Raw genomic sequence first — 19,716 nt, forward strand, 5'->3', positions numbered from 1 at the left:
GCTATACAGCTAGTAAACTACATTAACCATTATGCACCACTGGAAACGCAGCGTGAGGACGTCATGATCAATTGTCGCGTATGTTGTCGTAGTTTCAAAAGTGTTCGGCGCTAAAGCTGTTTTTATCAACAGTTTACAGTTTCGACGAGAAATTCTTGTTTGTTTCGACATTCCCTGTTGGCGATTACAAACAAGGTGCAACATAATATTTACGAAATGAGCGCTAGTCGAACTAGCAGCGGATGTTTCCATGGTGATGAAGCTTTATGTTTAACGACGACATGTAGCTGCTCTCGTTGACTAGTTTTGGTTTGTTTTACGATTGAGTGGACATGTCGTCGGGATTCCCAACATCTGAGCTACAGAGTTTCGGGATACCTGTTGACAACAGCGCACCCACTCATGATCCTCCACCGAAGAATGCAATACAGACACAAGAGGCAGCTGGTAAGCTAGCTAACGTTCTGAGTGTCAAAATTCTACAGTTCGCTAGCTCGCAAAGTGCTTTTTTTTTTCTAACCTGAAATGCTCTTATTTACGTTTGTAGATACCCATAGCACTTCTTTTCGGTTGCGATTCAACAGTCTAACCCTGGATGAGCTGAGGTAACGTTTCCGACCCACGGTAATTAATTTCAAGCAGAGGCAGGATGGTTTTGCAATATGCTTATCTGATATAATTCGATGCTGCAGCCTGAAAAAAAAACAACGCTGTGCAAAATTCTTTACCCACCCCTCATTTAGTTTCTGTATTACCAGGAAAATGGGAAATAGCTGCACTAGTTAACTGAAACACTTGCAAATATAAATGTAACTAGATTGAAAGTATGAGCACCTTTATTCTTCATCACAGCCTGAACCCTCTTAGACAAGCTTTCTGTCATTTCTTTAAGTAGTCTTCAGGAATAGTTCTCCAGGCTCTTCTTTCGATGTTGGCTGCCTTTTGTTCCATTCTCTGTCAAGATGATCCCACACTGCTTCAATAATGTTGAAATGAAAATAATGTATACATTTACCACTGAAATGCTTTTGAAGTACAGTTCGGGTTATTTAAGATTGTATTAAAGTACAATACATTTGCAGATATACATAGATGAAAAAGGACAGTAAAAAAAACAAAAGATAAATATTAACAAATAAAAACGCCTGAAATGACAATAACTAAGAGATAGCACAGATGTATAACCTGTAACTTATTTCTTGACAGTGAGGAGCTTGACAGACGAACCAAGGAAACACAAAGACTTCAAGAAGAGGTGGAAAATGCAACCAGAATAGCCTTGGAGAGGTTTGGCTGCTCTTATGGCAACAGTTCACCTGGACAAAACTGCCACAATCGTAGGTTTAATGCTTACAAGTTCAAGCACCGTTACAAAACATCTTGTTTATAAAACAGCAGATTGGAAATAAATGTGCTTTTCATACTTTTTACAAGAGTATGATATAATTACTTAAGCTGAATGTCCATCTCAGTTACCAAAGTTAAGAAAAGGCTGAATCAAAGTAACTTGACTCGACATACAAACCTTGGAAATCATCATTTTTGTGATGGATGAGAAAAAGCTCAGCCTGTGTAACAAAGGCATGCTTTTTCAACTCTTAACACTGACAATATACACAGTGTATATTTTAAACTTTCTTTGCTGTATTGGCAGATGACTCATCTGAAGAGTCCACCACTCTTTCAGCCCACCAGCAGGCAGTGAGTCAGCCTCTGGTCTGCAGTCTGGATGCTTTGAAGAGGCAGGTGGTTCAAAGAGATGGAAGCTCTTCTAAAAAGGAGGCATTGGAAAATGCACTAGATAACTGTCTTCAACAGCTGTCAGATTTGCAGCTCAACAAGGTCCATACTTTTATTTCAGCCAAAGATCTTATATGGTATTAGTTTGATGTTGGCTGAATGAGTAATGAAGATGGTTCTTTCTTTACATAGTGTATTATTTCATCCTCTCAATTATAGATGCGTGATCAACCTGAACAAAACACATTTAATCCTCAGGGAGCAGTCATGAACCTCCAGATAAAGCTGCATGAAGTCCAGATGGAGAAGGATGTCCTGTCTGACCTGAGGTGAACACACAGCCATTCTTTTCTTACAAAGAAAGCGTATTAAATCACTTCCACCCACGGGTCTTTGTCACTCTTAGATTGAAGGATTCGAGGAAGCACGTTGATCAGATGGAAAAGATGCTGTGCATGCTGGAGGAGCTGCAGAGCATCAAAAGGTCTGCGGACCAGAAGCTCCAAGAGACAGAGGATGAGGCGTTGGCACTTCACAGGAAAGTAGCAGCTCTGGAACAGACTATACAGGGCATGTACCATACTCTGTGTGGACATAACTCTGTCAGTACTCAAGGTGTGAACAGCCAAACACAGCAATCTCTGATTGATTCAAATGAGGACCTCAATAATGACACGGACAAGCTGCAGGACAGACAATTTTCAGTGAGTTATAGAATTTAGTTCAAGATCATGTTTGGCACAATTTAGGCAAAACCCTGCCAGAAATGTTAAATCTGATTTTTATTACCTGTTTCACACCAGTCAAAAGGACCCCTGGAGACTGAGGAATACAATGGAATAAATAAGCAAGAAAGGTAGAGTTTTACTGTTTGGATGCTCCTGGTTATGAATCACCACATTTGTTTGTCAATTAAATGTCATAAAGTAGCAGAATACTCCTCACAAGTTAGAGCCCAAGCACCAGCTTCAAATCGTTTGTTTAGCCAGTGGCACGAGGTGTTTTTATTTGTCTGGTACCCCAACACTACAGACTTTTTATGCTTTAGTAGAACATCACGATCAAACATTATGATGGTTATCATCTTGCCAGAATCCCCAATAAGACTTTTATTCTTTCCATGGGTGATCACTAACACGAAGCTAACAGGTTGTCGTTAAAAATATGAAGTTTCATTAATATGAAAACCGCTTCCATAGCTAATTCGACTTTTTCCTTGTTCGTGCCCATTCTGTTCTGTAACATGGCTTATTACATCACTCCTTATTTAGCCTTGGTGATTTTTTTTCCCCTGTCTTAAATCTTCCCCTCAGCTCATGAATATCTGCAGCACTTCACTGTACAGAATAATTATAACAAATACCTTGAAAGTGTGAAAGCATTGTGGGCCACCCTGACAGTTTTACCAAGCTGCCTGCTCGTTGCTTTGTCCCAGGATGGAAGACGTGATTACAAGTCTTGGCCAGGGGATGGCAACGTTGACTGACAATCTGAGCTCTTCAACAGACAACAGCAGCAGCCTGTGTGACAAGTTGGAGCTGCTAAAGTAAACGTTTACCACAGATTTTCACTTGGAGATGTTATAAATATTTGTGATTATTGGAGAGTTTGCCATGCAGATTACTCTTCTCCAACACTTTATGTTGAGTTTTTATGTGCATGTCTGACAATATTGCAACTATGTGCTTAAAAAAAAAACCCTGAAACTATTATTTTTATGTCTAGAAAACTGTCAGAGAGACAGACATCACTGCACCGATGTCAGATCGGTAAACTTGAGTCGACTCTCTCCATCTACAAAGATAAGGTAATAAGAATATTAGGTGAGGTTATCAGCATTAGACACGTTATTATGTAGATATTGACTGAACTCAACATAAAGGTCGGTAAAACCTAAGTGTCTTGTAGTTTAGTCAAACACAACAGTCACCATGTTAGCTCACAGCAACTGTGTCATATCTGATTGCAGTGAAGCAACAGTCCTGGTGCTGTCCAGTCAAGAAAATGCTTCTTCAGCCACAAAGAATCGCTTTGTGTTTGGTTTGCGATTGTGATTTTCTGTGTTGTAGGTTTGTTGTCTGCAGCAAGAGCTCCTTGAGGCTCAGACTCAGCTGTTAAACACCCAGAGAGAAAAAGAGCAATCACTGCAACAGGCACAGGAGCTTCACTCCCAGTTTGAACAACTCAAGGTACCGCAGTAAATCACAAATGTGTTGGCACAGTTTTGTCTGTCTTATGCTATGATATCTAAACTCTCACTTTTGGTTGTTGCTCCAGTAGATTAAATGGAGTAGTTGTGACAGCTGAAGTGTGACTCATGTAATGTGCTAATGAAACATATTTTTACACACAGGGGGGTGTGATCAAAGAGGATTGCCACAGTCAGAAGGAGGCTCTTACAGGGCAATGAGGTTTTACTGGTACTGAGCCCCGGATAACTTCTCCCCATATCATATGTCTTATTACTATATATATAAAATTTATAGATGTATTTGTTTTCAGCAGGATGCCTGCATCATAAGACAGCAAGTTTGCAACTTAATTAGATTTTTTTTTTTAACTTTATGACCCTTTCTCCTTACAAGTGATATATAACTTCATAGATCTTACTTTTGAAATGCAAAAAGTACATGGCCGTTGTAAAATTGCAGGTCACAGATTTGTATAAGAAAAGTTACAGACAGAGTCAGGAAGTAAATCCATTGTAGCATTTGTTCCGGTTGGGTAAGATCATCCTGATACACCAGCTGATCTCAATGCCAGCCCACTGATCAGATGTTTTCCATCTTAGAATTACTTTGGTAAATCTCATACAGAGAGCTCTGTTTCAACTACCACGGCCTGCTCGTCTTTGCTGCCTCCTGTTTGTCATTGATGCAGTTCTTTTCTAAACATCTTTGCTTCAGCTCTCCCTGCCTCAGGCTTTCCATATCTGCATGTGGAGGGGCAGGGAAGAGATAAACCACCAAATATGAACCACTTTAAATTGGCAGTATATTTGCAGATAGCTAAAATTATTTTCTTTGTCCATTTCAATACTGTCAGCCCACTGTGCCTTTCTTTTTATCAAGAGGTGCTGTGTGCAGCAGCAGCGTGAGCTCCAGGAGGACACAGAGGTCCTGAGAGGACAGCTGGAGGTGGCCAGGGAGCAGTTTTGCAAAACTGTGCAGGAGAAAGCCAGCCTACAGGCTCTCCTGGAGCAGAGGGCCCAGGAGGAGAGGAAATCCCAGGAACTCCTACAGGAGAAACATGAGGCACTTCACTTCAGGCAGCAAGAAACCCAAAAGGTAATAAACCCCATGAGGTGTGTTTGTGTGGGGGTATTCCAAAATTCCAAGTCAAACAGTCATGATTATGATCTGATAAAAGACCTGCCTGTTTGATTGCTCACTGAATTCATGCTAAAAGTTATTCTACTCTCAGCATCTCACCAGGTTGGAAGAGGCCCAGAGTCAGTGTCAGACTCTGCAAGCTGAACAAGAAACATTGAGGCTGAAGCTCAATGACAGAGAGAAGATGATAGATGTTCTGAGGCTGCAGCTGGAGAGCAGCGTCCAGACGACTGTACAGCACAGCCACACGATTGACAGCCTTCAGCAGGAAAACAGCCTCCTCACCAGCCAGCTGAACCAGCACAAGCTGGAGATTCAGCAGCTCAGGGTCGGTAGACAAAAGAACGCTTACACATTTTTCTCTTCTTCCCATTGATTAGCTGTTCTACGGATTAGCTGCTAACTTTGCTCTCTCTGTTCGATTCACTTTCTTTTTCCGTTTTTCCGATCAGGCTGACTTAGTCCAGCACAAGTCAGACTTGGCTGCTGTGGAATGTGAGAGGCAGCAGCTACAGGCCTCTGTGACTGAGCAGCTTCGCCATGTCCGAGAGGAGACTCTGGAGAAACAGCAAGTTAGCACCCAGCTGGAGCTGCAGCATATACAGTTACTCACCCTTACCAGTGAGTTTAAAATGTATTTACTTTTGGGCTCCTTTCCATTAAATGTGGTTTGTCTTACAGTCATTTAAAATGTTTTTACCAGTAAATGTTTGTGGAATTCAAAGTTTGTAGAGTTAGTTGTGTAAAGATTTAACGTACACTGCGTTGACCAAATGGTGCTACATCATGTGATTAGTGTTTAACTACACTAAATGATGAACTACTTTTGACTTGAGGAATCCATGTCTGTTTGGCTTTAAATCACTTCTTTATTACTTGCTAGTTAGATAGATTTTTGCCCCCCATCGCATTCATGTTTGTAACCATGTTTAATTACTGGTATGAAGTGGCAGTCCAATACTACTTTTGATCCCTCTGATCAGGAGACTGGCGCAGTCAGCTCCCTCCATTCCTGTACTTCACTTTGCTTTTCCTAGAAAGAGATCCGCTCGCATGTTTTTTGTTTTTTTTTGTCTAATCAAATTATCCTCTTGTCCTGCTGTGTTAAGAAAGCAAAGAACCGTCTTTGGTATGTTTTCATTGTCAGCCTAGCCCTTCTATTGTTGCATGTGTTTGCTTATGTGTTAAAGCGCTTTCTTTGGATGTAACATGTGTTTGTGTGGGCCTGATTTCAGAGGAGCACAAGGATCTGCAACTCCTCCACAGCTGTAAGAACGATGAGCATGAGGGTGTGGTGACGAAGCTCCAGAGTCAGCTGAGGAGTGCCCACGATGAGCTTAATAAGATCAGGCACACCCTGAGGACATTCCAAGGAGTAGACGGACACGGTTTGATCTGAATTCATAAATTGAATTGAGACTTCACTAAAAGCCCTCATTAATAAAGAAAATTCTTGGAAAATCCTGTCTATTTGGTGATCTGGTGCACAGATAACATTTCATTTTGTTTGTCTTAATGAACTCTGGGTACAGAAATAACAATTTGCAGCAAGTTTGACAAAATGTAATGGATTTTTTAACATCCTCATCTACTCTTTTTCAGTCTAAGAGATCATGGAAATACAGTCATGTGGAGTTTAAAGTGTATTCTCCTTTTAAATCGAAAGTTTTATGTGTCAGGACGTGATCGTGTGGTCTTGGAAAAGTCTTGAAATTACGAAAATATAACCTCAAATGAATGTGAGACCATCTGTCTGACAGATGCTTCAAAATACTACAGTTAAAAGGGATTTTTCAAGCTGTTGAATCACAAAGTTTTACTTTTTGTTTTCTCCTAATTTGAAGACCTGATTTCCTGATACATAAAACCTTAGAATTGAAAGTGGGCGTACTCTCTTTTTCACATGAAAGTAATTTAAAAAGATAAGATGTAATGATATATAATTTAATATGATAATATATAAAATAATCAGTTTGTCTCCATCTCAGGCCTAAAGGTAGCCTTGGACATGCAGAAGGAGATCACTGCCAGAAGAGAGCAGGTCGACTCTCTGCAGGGCAAAATCCAACAGCTGGAGGAGAACATGGAGAAGCAGCAGCAGGTGAAAAACCCTCCTACTCCAGAACAGTCTCCATCTGTCAAGTTATAGCAACCCTAATGTCTTTAATCAACAGTCTTTTAAATACAAATAACATAGATGTAGAAATTTGCGTTTCAAACAACATCCCTACTGTATCATTTTCGATTCTGTTGTTCTCCTTGTGCAGGAGAAGCGCTTCCAGAGCCTGGAGACCCAGCGGCAGCTGCAGGAGCTTGCCTTCGTCAGGGAGGAGAAGAGACAACTAAATGATGAGTTGAAGACGCTTCGCTCCAAAGACCAACAGTTAAGGGAGCGGATCAGCGAGCTAGAGGCAATCCTTCATAAGGTAAGTAGACACAATGTCTTTATGCTGTCAATTAGAGGAATAAGATACCTTCTAAAACCAAACATTCTTTATATGCAGAAGGTCTGTAAAAACATTTCTCCAGTTTCTAAAACACTTTTATCTCTGAAACAAAACAGATGTAAAAGTTTTCATGTTCAGGTTAAAAAAAGAAAAAAGAAGAAACATATCAGTCCGGTTGTTTCTCTCTTTGTGTCGTTCGCTGTGTGACTGTGTTTCATCTCTTATGTTCCCAAAGATGACAGAAAGCTTTGCAAACTGTCAGGATTTCATCCAACTTAGGGATCAGGAGTATTTTCGTCTGAAACTCCAGCATGCTCTGGACTTAAAGGTAGAGTATTCCACATGAAGGTGGGATGGGGCTTTTTGTTAGAAGGCATACGGCTTTTCTCCTCCTCTTCAAAGACACTCATCAGTCTACTTATGAAATTCCACAAAGCAAGCACAGAGTTGTTGATTTGTTAAAAATGAAAGATTGAAATATTCAGTTAATGTCATTATTGACAATCACAACTGAACTTAGAGGTATTTTGCTTGCTCTTGTGGTGCTTGACTAGTGTCCACCTGGGTGGTTTCACAGTTGATGGCACACATCCAAGTAAATGTCGAACTGAATTATTCCAAAATGGAAATTGTTTGAAACCGCGAGCAGTCTTTTAGCTGGCTGCTCAAACACACTATGATAAGGAACAGAGACAGGTTTTGGGTCAGACAGGCGGCCAGTCGGTTTTCTCTATGAATGGAATCCAGACTTCCTCTGTTGAGAATTATGAGATTGACCTCACTGAAGGACAGCTATGAGTGCAGTACTCCATCAGTCAGGTCTTTTTGTAGCCATGGATCATTTGGTAGTCCTTTGTGGAGACTGATTAGACAAATATAATAATTAGTCTAAAACGTGAAATGTGGAAAACTTCAGATTGATATTTTTCCATCAGTATGCATGTTGAATAATCTACAATATATTTTTAAATTGATCCACTTAATGTGTTTTCTGTAGGAGCTCCAAGGTCAGAATTTGTGCACAGCTCAGATTGAGCCTCCATCTGACCTGGACTCCCTGAACCCGTCTGCACTCACTGTTCCACCCTCCAACACCCAGATCAAGGTACAGTCAGGAACGCTCAGCTTACTCCTGTGGTTCCAGCCCACAGAGCGCATGTGTGAATCATTTTTATTTGGCGGCACAGACACAAGCTCAGCACATCTGCTTGGCCTTTAAATCAAAAACACACCCGAGTTGCATTCCTGGGGCAAAGAGAGAAATCAGACAATAAATTCATCGTTTATTTTGTCCTACAGCGTTACACTGCTGAGACCATTTTGTATGTTATTTCATTTAGGTCTAATAATCACTTTTGTTAGACTGCTGCATATTCCCTGGTGTGTCCGTTCAATGTGGCATAAATCAGACCTGCAGCTCTTTGTTTACATTGTCTCTTCGCTCTCTTCTTTTGGCTGCTTTTGTCAAAGAGGCAGCAGGAGAGCTGCACCGGCGAGCTCCAATCTCTCGTCAAAGAGCTGCGAGGAGTGATTTCACAGAACCACAGACTGCACACTGATAAGAGTGCTGCTGGCAGCAGCTTCCACAGGAGGAGGTCTGCTCCAGGGAGAGAGTCCAGAACAGCGCTGTATGTCTGACGCCATTCTCACACACTTACAAGGATTAGCTTCTTGTGCATTGATGGCTTTGGTCACATTTTAAACCATGTGATGCTACTAAATGAGCAAGAAGTCACTGGAAAGGAGGAGGAGGAGGATCCATATGATCACAAGTCATTGGCCTTGCTTACTTTAAAATATGTCAAACGTAATAACTTTTTCTCTTCTGTCTTCAGCAGCACTGACAGCACTGATGAGGTAAAAGCTGGCTCCCGGTTGAGGAGAAAGACCTGTGGCAGGTAGGGAGAGGAACCAAATCTGACTAGATTCCTCTTTTGTATTTTAGATATACCGAGGATGACTTGCTGTGAGGTTCTAAGATGGTCCCACTATTTTGCCTCGTGACCTTTCCCTCATACAACGTGCTGCTGAGTGCTTCAGGCTGTATAAAGTGATGTAATAAGTGCCTGTTTGTTTTTATGCGGCGTACAGTGAGCCTCGTTTCCTGAGGACAGCTGAGCCGAACAGGAAAACAGTTAATAAGAGTGAGTTGCATAACTTGTCTTAAGCATTTTCACACTAGAATTTTTGGATTGAAACCCAGTTGCCTTGTTATAAAGCTACAATGCTTCGATATCTGTTATAATTTATTCTCACAATTTTTTATTTTTTTTTTTGCTGTTATTTAGATGTGTAACAGACCATCTGACTTTTCTAGGTCATTTTATATCAAGCCCAGCGACTGCAGCGATGTGCACTCGCTTCCCACAGCTCGTCTCACAGGGACGCAGGTCACCCGTCCACTCTCTCCTGACCTCTGACCCAAACAGCTAGCATCCGACACAACAGTCCCGAGGCTGGCTCTCTGTATCAGTAAGTTGTTGGAATTGGAGATGAATCGCAACGAACACAGTGCGATAGATTGTGTTCCTGCATAACTCAAGAGTAATCAAGTAAACAGCGAAATAACTCTCTTATAGAAAATAAAAAAGTCCAACAAATTTAAAATCTTCAACGCTGAGTTCACTGTATGAGGATACCTTGATTTGTTAATGAGAGCTGGAGTCGTTTGTTCCTCCAATGTACAGCTCAGTGTCTACTTTGCACTCTGAATTGTTTTGTACATGAAATGTGCTATACATGTAAACTTGACTTGACTACTTTGAAGGTCATGACAGCAACAGATCCAAATCCAGTTTATCAGGAGATCATTTTTATTTCACCATTCTAGGATTATTGCTATATTTTGTCTTACAGGTAGTTTGTTTTGAAGATGAAGTTCCATCTCAAATTAAGTATTTTGTATAAATTGTCTATCATGAGTGTTTTCATCATTTATTTTTCAATAAAGTGTTTACAATGTGCCTATGTGTTCCGATTGGTTATTCAATGTCACTCCAGGATTTCCTGGAAACTACATTCTGCATAGCATAGATTTTCTGGGATTTTTTTTTTTTTACTTCAAACAGGATTCATTTTCTTATTTATACTTGGTCAGGAAAGCTGAATTGAGCCGACCAAAGTGATACAAACAGAATAAGTAGTTTGCGTGCCTCTCGCTCTGCCTACAAACAATGTTTAATGCTCCGCGTTTCCTTTATACAAGGACACACAAGGACAGACACACCCACACCTCTGCCCTACAGTTTCTTGTTTCCTCTTCTGAAAGCACTGAGGAACAGGACATGCTGTAGGTTATTAAATAGCTTTTCCTCAATACAAACGGTACTCACCTACTCTTGCCATTTAAAATCTGCATTCTCTCTTTCCTTTTAACCTTGGCAGTTTATTGTGAATATCATCACTTACAGCTTTGGTTACCCACAGCTCCATACATCTAAAACCAGCTCTTTGCTGTGTAGGATATGCCCGATGGACAAAATAATTATCTTAAGATTTTGTGGTGGGTGGGGGTTTTAATCTTCTCTCTTGTTTGGCTTTTAAAGTCCAACTCCTTCAACTTTTCAACTCTGTTTGGAATTTAATCAGTGCATGTTGCTGTATTGTTTCTCTAATCAATTACAGTTAGATTCTGGGAATATTTGCGGTGTAAACCTACGTTCTTGACCTTTTATCTTTTTATGTACTTTCTTGGGCATAGAGGCTTTTTAAACTTAACCATCCCACATGTTTCAGGATTTCACTCGACCTGGGAAACTGTTCCTCACTTTCGTGTGGAAGGCTGGTGACTAGCAGTCCTGATGGGTGAAGGTCACCTCATTCTGCATGTCTCAAACGGAAGTATTCGATGTTTTACTTTAATTATATTTGATAATGTAGAACAAACAATAACATTAACCTTGTTCTCAATTGGGTTTTCCTCAAGAGGAAAATGATTTCCTGAAAAGTCCGGCAGCTGTTTTCATGACCCGTGTGTGCTCAGTTGATTCACAATGGTTGGCCAGCCTGTCTTCATATGTTTAATGTTTATTTGTAATTTAAGGATCTTTGTCTCTTGGATTTTTCACATCTAGACTGCTGTATAACCAACCTCAGATGAACATGTCATTATTTAACAAAAAATGAAGCCAAAATTCAGAGGCAGTGAGGTAATGATAAAGTGTAACATGGGTTGTTGTTCATGTGAAGCTGTATTTTTTTAACATCCTGATGTATCAACTTTACACTCGAAAGAGGGCAACATTTCTTTTTCACATGACTGTTCCACATATTAAGTTGTTAATATACTTGCATGTTATTGGGAGATGTTCCTTGTTCGATGACTTCTTCCTTGCTTGGCTCTCTGAGTCAGATACCACCCGATCATATAACTGGAGAAGAAAAGATTAGTCTGTGCAGCATTCAGCCTCACATGTTTATCTGCCTACTCTGAAGTGATAACTTGAGCAGGGACACAAGAGCTTAAATCTGGAGCTATGTGAACCTTATAGTGTGGCCACACTGCAAAAAAAAATAAAGCTGTTATGAGTGTTTCCTCTGCAGTGCTCCCTTTGGATCTGGTTTTGGGTCATCTTCTTTGAGAAAGCCTGGTGTGTAAAGATGCTCCTTCCAGACTTTAGGCTGTAACATTGACTGTCCTGGTGAATAATGGGTGAAAAACCTGCCAGGGCTTCAAGAGATTTGTCTGCAACCTCTCCTTGTATGTGAATATTTACAAAAAACATAACTTTACTAACCTCATAAAGCACCTTCATATATTTGAAATGATAATGTGAAACAACCTAGCTACGATACAGTAAACAAGAGGAATGATGAACGTTGTTTTAAGTGAAGTGCAGTATAAATGGTGCATCCTGTAGAGATCAAGCCTTGCCTCGGGGAGACAAAAGTATGCACATAGTAGCAGGCAGTGATAATGAGGATATGTGTTTGCGTTACTCTGATCATCATTGACATTCTTTCTCTGGGTTTTCTGCGTCATCACCCATTCATTGTTAAGACTACAAGAAGACTGTGTTCCACAATATGTAATATGTATCGACAATGATTACTGTTCAACATAACCCACTAGTTTAATGTTAAACATGCAAACAGATGCCTCCACGGTGTGTTCAAGTGATACACAAGTCGAGCAGGAGAAAGAACCACAAAGCAGATATTTTTTCTGAAGTAGGAAGAACCCAAGTTGAAAAGCGGCACTCATTTCACTTTCCTATTTACCTTTTTTTATTGAAACAGAAGTTGTTTTCTTTTTCAACCACGTGCACGCTGCTCTCAGTCACCTTTTTATATCCCCTTTATATTCTGTCACTTGCCTGTCAAAGACAAAAAAGGGTTGATAAGACTATAAAATTCAGGCTAATTTGACGCATCGTCTCTCATGTTTTTTTTTTTTAAACCAAAGCCTTTTGACCTAATTGGGTTTTATTGTGTTGGCATCAGGTAAAGGTAGCAGTATTTTTTGGGGGATTATTTTATAATACCATTAAAAAAAAAAACTAAAATCAATTTAAGACTCAACCACCTCGCTATAATTTTTTGTAATAGAAACATACTGTAGCTTACTGGAATATGGTATTTTGTAGCAATAGCTGTGCAGTTTGAATTGGGTTCAAGTGTCAGTTTCATCCTGAGAGAAACTGTAGTAGTGTTCTGCATTTCCGTTTTACTGATTTTCACCATCTTAAATTACAATCTGCCAAGCCTTGCGCTTCAAATGTTTCACAAATGTTGTAAAAGTTGCAGGTTTATGTATTGACAACAAACTTCTGTTAATTTGTAGTTATCTTTTGTTTTCTCTCTTTTATTAATCTTGCACAAAGATTTGGTTATTTGATTGGTTTATTAGGTCATTCGAGCTTTTAACTTGATTTCTTAGCTGGTTAGTATTAAAAACAAACACTTTCATTTTTAAAAGACTGGCTGATGTTGCAATTTGTCAATGTTTTGTTACATTTTTTAATGTAGCAAAATTTCTCTCAGGTCTTTGGGTACATCTGAACATCCACAGTATGTCACTTACAAATCACAAAGATTAAACTCCACAACTTATCCTGGTGATTCCGTTTTCAAGACTGAATTCAGTCTTGAAGACTGAATCACCAGAGTCTGAAGCTGAAGAATATGTAAAAAGCAGCTTCATAGCAACATTTTGATTCCATTTGGTGATGTCATGGAATCAAATGAAAATATATTATCCTCTTTATATATTTTTTTTCAGTCATTTAGTTAAAAATACAAAGACTTGCACCCTTGTGCAAGAGTTGATCTATTTCAGCAATGTCAGTTTTAAATTCTATGGCAAAATGCTACATAATTCTCTTGTTTTTTTCATATCACTGCCCCACTTCTCTTTTTCTCTCGGCAGAGAGACAAGTTAGTCAGACAAGTTAGACGAGGATATAAATAAAGCAGCTCTGTGACCATTTTAAATAGCTATATGTCCATTCCTACAGTGACATACTGCAACATGCCTGCCTTATCTATTCCTGCCTCTCCCTTTTCTCCCCCCTGTGAACTCTTAGATATTTTTCCTGTCCTCTCATATCCATCTATTTTGTGCTGGTTCAGGTCAGATAAACAACAAGCAGCATAGTTAGGGTTAGGGCTTTAAATAGCATATGCTCAAATTAAGTACTGTAGAAGATATTACAGGAAATTGTATTACTTTAACCAACTCTACTTTTGTTTTTGTTTTATTTTACACAAAAAAGATTATTTGATATAATATAGTCCTATAGATTAAACTAAAGCAATTGTTCTAATATTATTCTATAATTGAGCAGTCGTCCATCTGTAGGGAAACCTTTTAATATTAAAAGCTAGAGGAAGTGTGTTACAGGTGTGGGATGTAGGCAGGTGGATAAAATGAATAAAACTTTGATTAAACAAAATCAAAAGCACTGCAGCAGCAGGAAGCCCCAAAACAGCAGCAACAATGACAAAAACAAACTAAAACTGGGGTGAAGAGTAGTACATAAACTGAACTAACAGCTACAGGGATTTCGCACTGACCAAAGGAAACCAGGGAGTATTTAAACAGAGGGCCAGTGTAGTAACTGATTAATTGAATTCAGATGTACAGGTAGAATTGCGACAACCCACAAAACAGGCTGATGCGACAAGAATACAGGACATGAGACGAAGCAGAAAACCCAAAATGAGCCTAACCTATCCTAACACTGAAAACATGGAAGTCAGAGCAGCAAGACCATGACAGAAGGAGGAGTTAGATCTAACTGCTTTGCGTAAACTTTCATTGTATGTTCAACTTTACCCACTACTATAAGTAAAAATATAGCTGGCAGGTAAATTTTGCAGAGAACTTGGACAGTACAGTATTCGCACATTAGCAAATATTGAAAGCGCTGAGAAATTGGGTGCTTTGCGTGTATACTTTCATGTAATAAAGATATAGATGCTTCTCTCACTTTTGGTCAACAGAAATTGCCAAAGAAAAGAACTAACATTTCGAGTAGGACAAAAAAAACTTGCTACTTTGTGTCTTAATTATAACGAATAATAAATAAGTGACCTATAATGTGTCAAATCAAAGGAAGAGAAAAAGGCCGCATCCTCAACGGTTCCACCTTATAAAACATGTTTGGAAATTCCTACTGAACTCAAACGTTTCCTTTAGAACAGGTTTAGCAACATCATGCGAGTGAGCAGCAACGGAGCTTAGCTAATATGTGAAACAGCGGAGGGGAAATTCTTTTATTTACAATAAATTATAAAACATCCTAACAGTCAGCTGATGTGGCAGCTTGTGAAACAATAACTATATTCTGTTTCATTAAACTGAAGTGTAATTTCACACGATGATACCTCTGCTGCACTAAAAAATAGCAACGCTTAAGCTGTCTGTGTCAATAAAGAGGCACATTACGAGATGTAACCAGAAAAATCACTTCCTCTGTGTGGGTTTTGAGCACTAGAGGGCTCTCCTTGTTAGATCATTTGTTAGTTAACCCTGTTGAAAATTTCCCTCCATAATTTTTAATCTCTTTGGTAAAGATTTCTGGATTTATGTTGAATACAGAGCTATCGTGCTGAAATAGCCTGCAGCTTAATTTTTGCTGTGGAACTCTATAGAAGTTTTAACTTAACTAAAGAAATCATGCTCCATTACAGATCAGGTATACAAATTGCACAATTATATGATTTGGTATATGATTGTTCTCACATGACTGTGTTGGACAAAATCTGGTGTTGTAAATGGAAGTAGATCTTATTTTAACAGCTTTACCAAATAAAAATACAATATCTGCCCAGTATCAAGTACAAGTACAAAGAAATGAAAAACACTGAACTTATAAATAAATACACATGTCAGTACATGCCATACTTGTAAATACACTGTGTACTACTAGTGTGCCTCTGTGTTTAGTCTTTCTTCCTGCGTTTGTTATCTTGATGTACTTCTAGTTTACCAAAATGGATGTTTACTTTTTCACGTTGTCACTACTTCCTGAAGTGAACATCTAATATGAGAAGTTGCTAAGATTCTGGAGAAGTTCATAACAACTGCTGGTACATAGAAAAGTGTTTGTTGCCAACTGGCTGTAATCACATGGCGTTCTCTTCAGGGCTCATGAATTAGCTAATTAGCCTCAGTTCAGGTCCCCGGACTCTCCTGCTGTTCAAACACCAGGGAAAACACTGCTGGGACAGAGAGACTACTGTTTTCCCAGTTCAGCTCTGATGATCCCTATTTAAAGTAACAAACTAACTTAGTAAACTGTTTCAATGGAGTCGGTGAACTGTGTAATTTGCCGTTTTAGTTTTGTTTGCCAGCAACACAGCCAGCTTGAATGAAGCCAGATAATAAAGACATTTGAAGACACTTTTGATAGCATCACTAATTCTTTTTGAATTCTTCCCTCTGAAACTTTGCATGAGAGCCAATAAGATCCTGCCGTGAGTAGCACAGCCAAATGAGTGGCAGCACTTAACTTTATGCTAAATTAAAAATGTGTTGAAGGAAGGACATCTCTGATGGACCCTTAACTGGAGCTATTTTCATGTTATGAAAAAACAACATCAGCTGATGAAAAGGGCAGACAACTGTATTATATTTACTTTACTAGTGGCACAAAGCAACCATTAAAATCCAGTAAGCATGTAAAACACGCTGCTGATTCAAGCCTCTTCAGCCTGTAGTAAGAGCCGTATCGAAGCTGAAGGCTGTGAATGGATTTGTTTGTCACAGTCACCCTGAACCTCTGTCTGCTGCCTACAGGACTAATTTGAGGTGACGACATGATGTGTCAGCAGCAACACTGATCTGTGAATGGTACAGCAATGTTATCTCTGGAGCAATTTCCAGCTTTTAAGTGGAGATGAAGCTTCGTATGTGGGATTCTTCTCCTCCCAACAAAGTGCTTCAAAGTGTCAGATCATCGCTCCTTCTCCTTTCTAGTTCCACTGATAATCTGGCTCTGCAGTTTTTGTTCACACATCATAACTGGCACACGTTTTGGTATTTACTATATCTGTGGATGTTTAACTTTTTAGTGTATGTTTCCTTCCTGTGAGGCTGCCAGTGTGGGCCTGCTGTTGTTGGCAAAGCAAATTGTCTGTCTGCATAATTCACTGGGAAACACAGCTGCAACACAGGTTATTTTCATGTTTTCACCTCATTAATGATGACATTAGTTCCACTCCAGAGTCTGCATGCTCACAGTTGTTCACATTTCATGTTAAGCTTCATTTCAGTCTGAGATCTCATTTCTTATCTGTTTGTTCGCCCTGAGGAAACGCCCGAAACTTTGTGTACTTGAGTTTTATGTACTGCACCTTTCTTCCCTCGTAAGAGGGATTTCCTTGTCAGCATCCTGACTTATAAATATTGAAATATGAGACGTGTGTTGTTGGTCATTGTCTGCGAACAGCTCTGTAAGTGGTTGGACTTCGATGGCCTGACTACTGCAAGTTCAGCCCCTTTTGGGAAAAAAAAAGAACTTGGGAGTAAACATTAGGATGTAGACAACCATCCACTGTCCTGCCTGCATGCAAACTTTAAGGCATTGTGTCTGCTGATACTCCTGATTTGGTTGATGGAGAGCATGTTGGCACATTTCAATAACATTCCTCCTCTTATAAATTTCATCCCCCCCTTAAAAAATAATATTGATCTAACAATTCAATTATTTCTGCTTCTTATTCACATTTTTATTCACATTTTTTATTGTTTGATAATATGTTTATTTGTTGTGGAAAGCACAATAAGATGAAAACATCAAGCAACAGGACAACATTAATTTTCCTCCAGAGACTTTCGACTTCGACAGTACAATTGCAGGAAACTAGTTCGACACAGGAAATATTTTTGTTTATAGGACAATCAAAGCGTTTGGTTGCATGCTGACTTTCATTGGAGGTAAACTCGGGTGAAAAGGAGTTAACTGCCATTTTTAACAATTAGGATGTTAAGCAACTGTAGAAAACAATACACCAAAAAGGATGTACAAACCTCCCAACATGCTGTCAGTACAGGAGACAATACAGGTGGGGCACCGCAGGTTTCCCCCCGTCCTTTAGTGTCCTTGTGACAAGATTGTGTCAGCTTTTGGTGATTTAAAGCTTGTTTGTCTGAACTTTACACAGAGTTTGAGTTTATCACAACTGCTTTCACACATGAACTCAATAGAGAAGTGACTATGCTCTACTTTCAATACTTACTTTGAATGGAAACCAGAAAAATACAACAAAAAAGGGCAATTTATAACATCAGCAGTCAAAATCTGAAGCTCTATCTGGGGCTTGATGTTTTCTGCTTTTGTGTGTGCTTCAACAGGGCCATTGGAGCTGGAATCAAAAAGGTAAATGTATAATACGGACTTTTAAGGTTACATCCGAAGTCCTTCTCATCTATATGTTGTTTGTTGGAGTTTGCATGTTCTTCTTGTGCCTGTGGGAGTTTTCTTCTGTTGCTGGCTGATTCGAGATTTAAACTAGATGTGAATGTTAGCGCCTGTGATGGATGTATCAATGTATACACCTCAGGGATGTGCAGTGCCCATTTAAATTGTTTTCCAGAAAATGACAAACAAAATTTTTTAATTTTTGTCATGCCTTTGCCACTTACCGATGTGCCAGTGATATACAAGACAGATCACAAACGAACAAGAAATATGTTGTCATGGAGCCTAAAGCAAATGTGTTTTGGGGTGATGTCGTTAAGTGAAAGAGGAAATGTCTGGGCTCCAAACCAGATGTTTTAGGTGGTTCAAGGGTTTTATGAATGACAGCAATGACAGTTTGTTGCAGACTTTTTACATGTACAAAAAGCTATATAGCTTTGTGTTTTCTGTAAACTAGCTTTACAAAACCAGCATAGTGCATTTTACACAGTTGCAAATAAATGAGTGAAGAAAATCATAGGCTGGCTTTGTCACACTATGCGTAATGCACAATGCACACATTGTTGCAGAAGTTTTCTCTGAGGCCTGGGGTCAGCAGGGGTAAAAGCAGGGTCAATGCAAGAACATTTTAATCAGGATAAACAGTCGCGTAGGTGTTTTCAAAATATTTTACGGAGATCAACTAGATTATTTTTCTGCCTTTGTGATGCAGTGTAACAGCGGAGCCTCTTGGAATTCTTAAATGAGTTGCTGTCTTCACTTACAAAACACATTAGCTGAATGGTGGGAAACAAGCCACACCTAGGCAGACAAAGGAAGGCGATGGTCAGTCCATCATTCAACTCCTGCTGTAGTAAATAACCTAAAAATCATGCCATGACAACACAAACACAACAGATTCATTAATGTTCCATTAATGGAAACACACTTACACCAAGTTACAAGTAAATCTTCTACTTACAAAGGCTTTTCTATGTGAAGCTAGGGCAAGAATCTTTAAAAAAAACCATCAACAGTAAAAGTACAGTATGCGCAGTGAAAGTAATGTCTGGTTTTGTACCTAACCTTTGTTATCAACATTAGTTGATAACAGTTATGTGAATGATGTATACTAAACTTTTTGAGTGTACGGTACTGATCTGAAAGGTGAAACCTAGTAAAGTGTGAGTAAAAGTTACATATTTCTCAGTACTTTACAGTACGTTCCCGAAATGTGTATGACACTGTCTCTTATCTCATGTTAGCTAACGTTATTTGTGTCTTCAACTCAGCAACTTTTGGTGACTGTGATCCTCTAAGAGGAGTACAAGGAACAGATTAACCAAGAAATAA

At 39.3% G+C, this 19,716-nt stretch overlaps 1 protein-coding gene across 3 annotated transcripts; it reads left to right on the forward strand.

Annotated features, from left to right (window-relative positions):
• The first annotated feature begins 14 nt into the window (after positions 1 to 14).
• Positions 15 to 10,369, forward strand: LOC140309565 (uncharacterized). 3 transcript variants are annotated; one of them, XM_072387483.1, is made up of 22 exons: positions 15 to 447; positions 548 to 605; positions 1,207 to 1,337; positions 1,655 to 1,842; positions 1,960 to 2,069; positions 2,147 to 2,444; positions 2,544 to 2,596; positions 3,176 to 3,286; positions 3,466 to 3,547; positions 3,810 to 3,929; positions 4,812 to 5,027; positions 5,164 to 5,400; positions 5,525 to 5,693; positions 6,308 to 6,460; positions 7,061 to 7,173; positions 7,340 to 7,498; positions 7,755 to 7,847; positions 8,517 to 8,624; positions 8,990 to 9,147; positions 9,355 to 9,417; positions 9,611 to 9,663; positions 9,837 to 10,369. In XM_072387483.1, the coding sequence occupies exons 1-22, from the start codon at positions 333 to 335 to the stop codon at positions 9,950 to 9,952; spliced, it is 2,904 nt and encodes a 967-aa protein (XP_072243584.1). In that variant the 5' UTR covers positions 15 to 332; the 3' UTR covers positions 9,953 to 10,369. The 3 variants fall into 3 exon arrangements, with proteins under 3 accessions (XP_072243584.1, XP_072243585.1, XP_072243586.1); XM_072387484.1 differs by having other exon boundaries at positions 9,358 to 9,417; XM_072387485.1 differs by having other exon boundaries at positions 1,999 to 2,069.
• Positions 10,370 to 19,716: the final 9,347 nt, after the last annotated feature.

Source organism: Leuresthes tenuis, unplaced genomic scaffold (genome assembly GCF_036924035.1).
Source record: "Leuresthes tenuis unplaced genomic scaffold, fLeuTen1.0.hap1 SCAF_6, whole genome shotgun sequence".
NCBI lineage: Eukaryota > Metazoa > Chordata > Actinopteri > Atheriniformes > Atherinopsidae > Leuresthes > Leuresthes tenuis.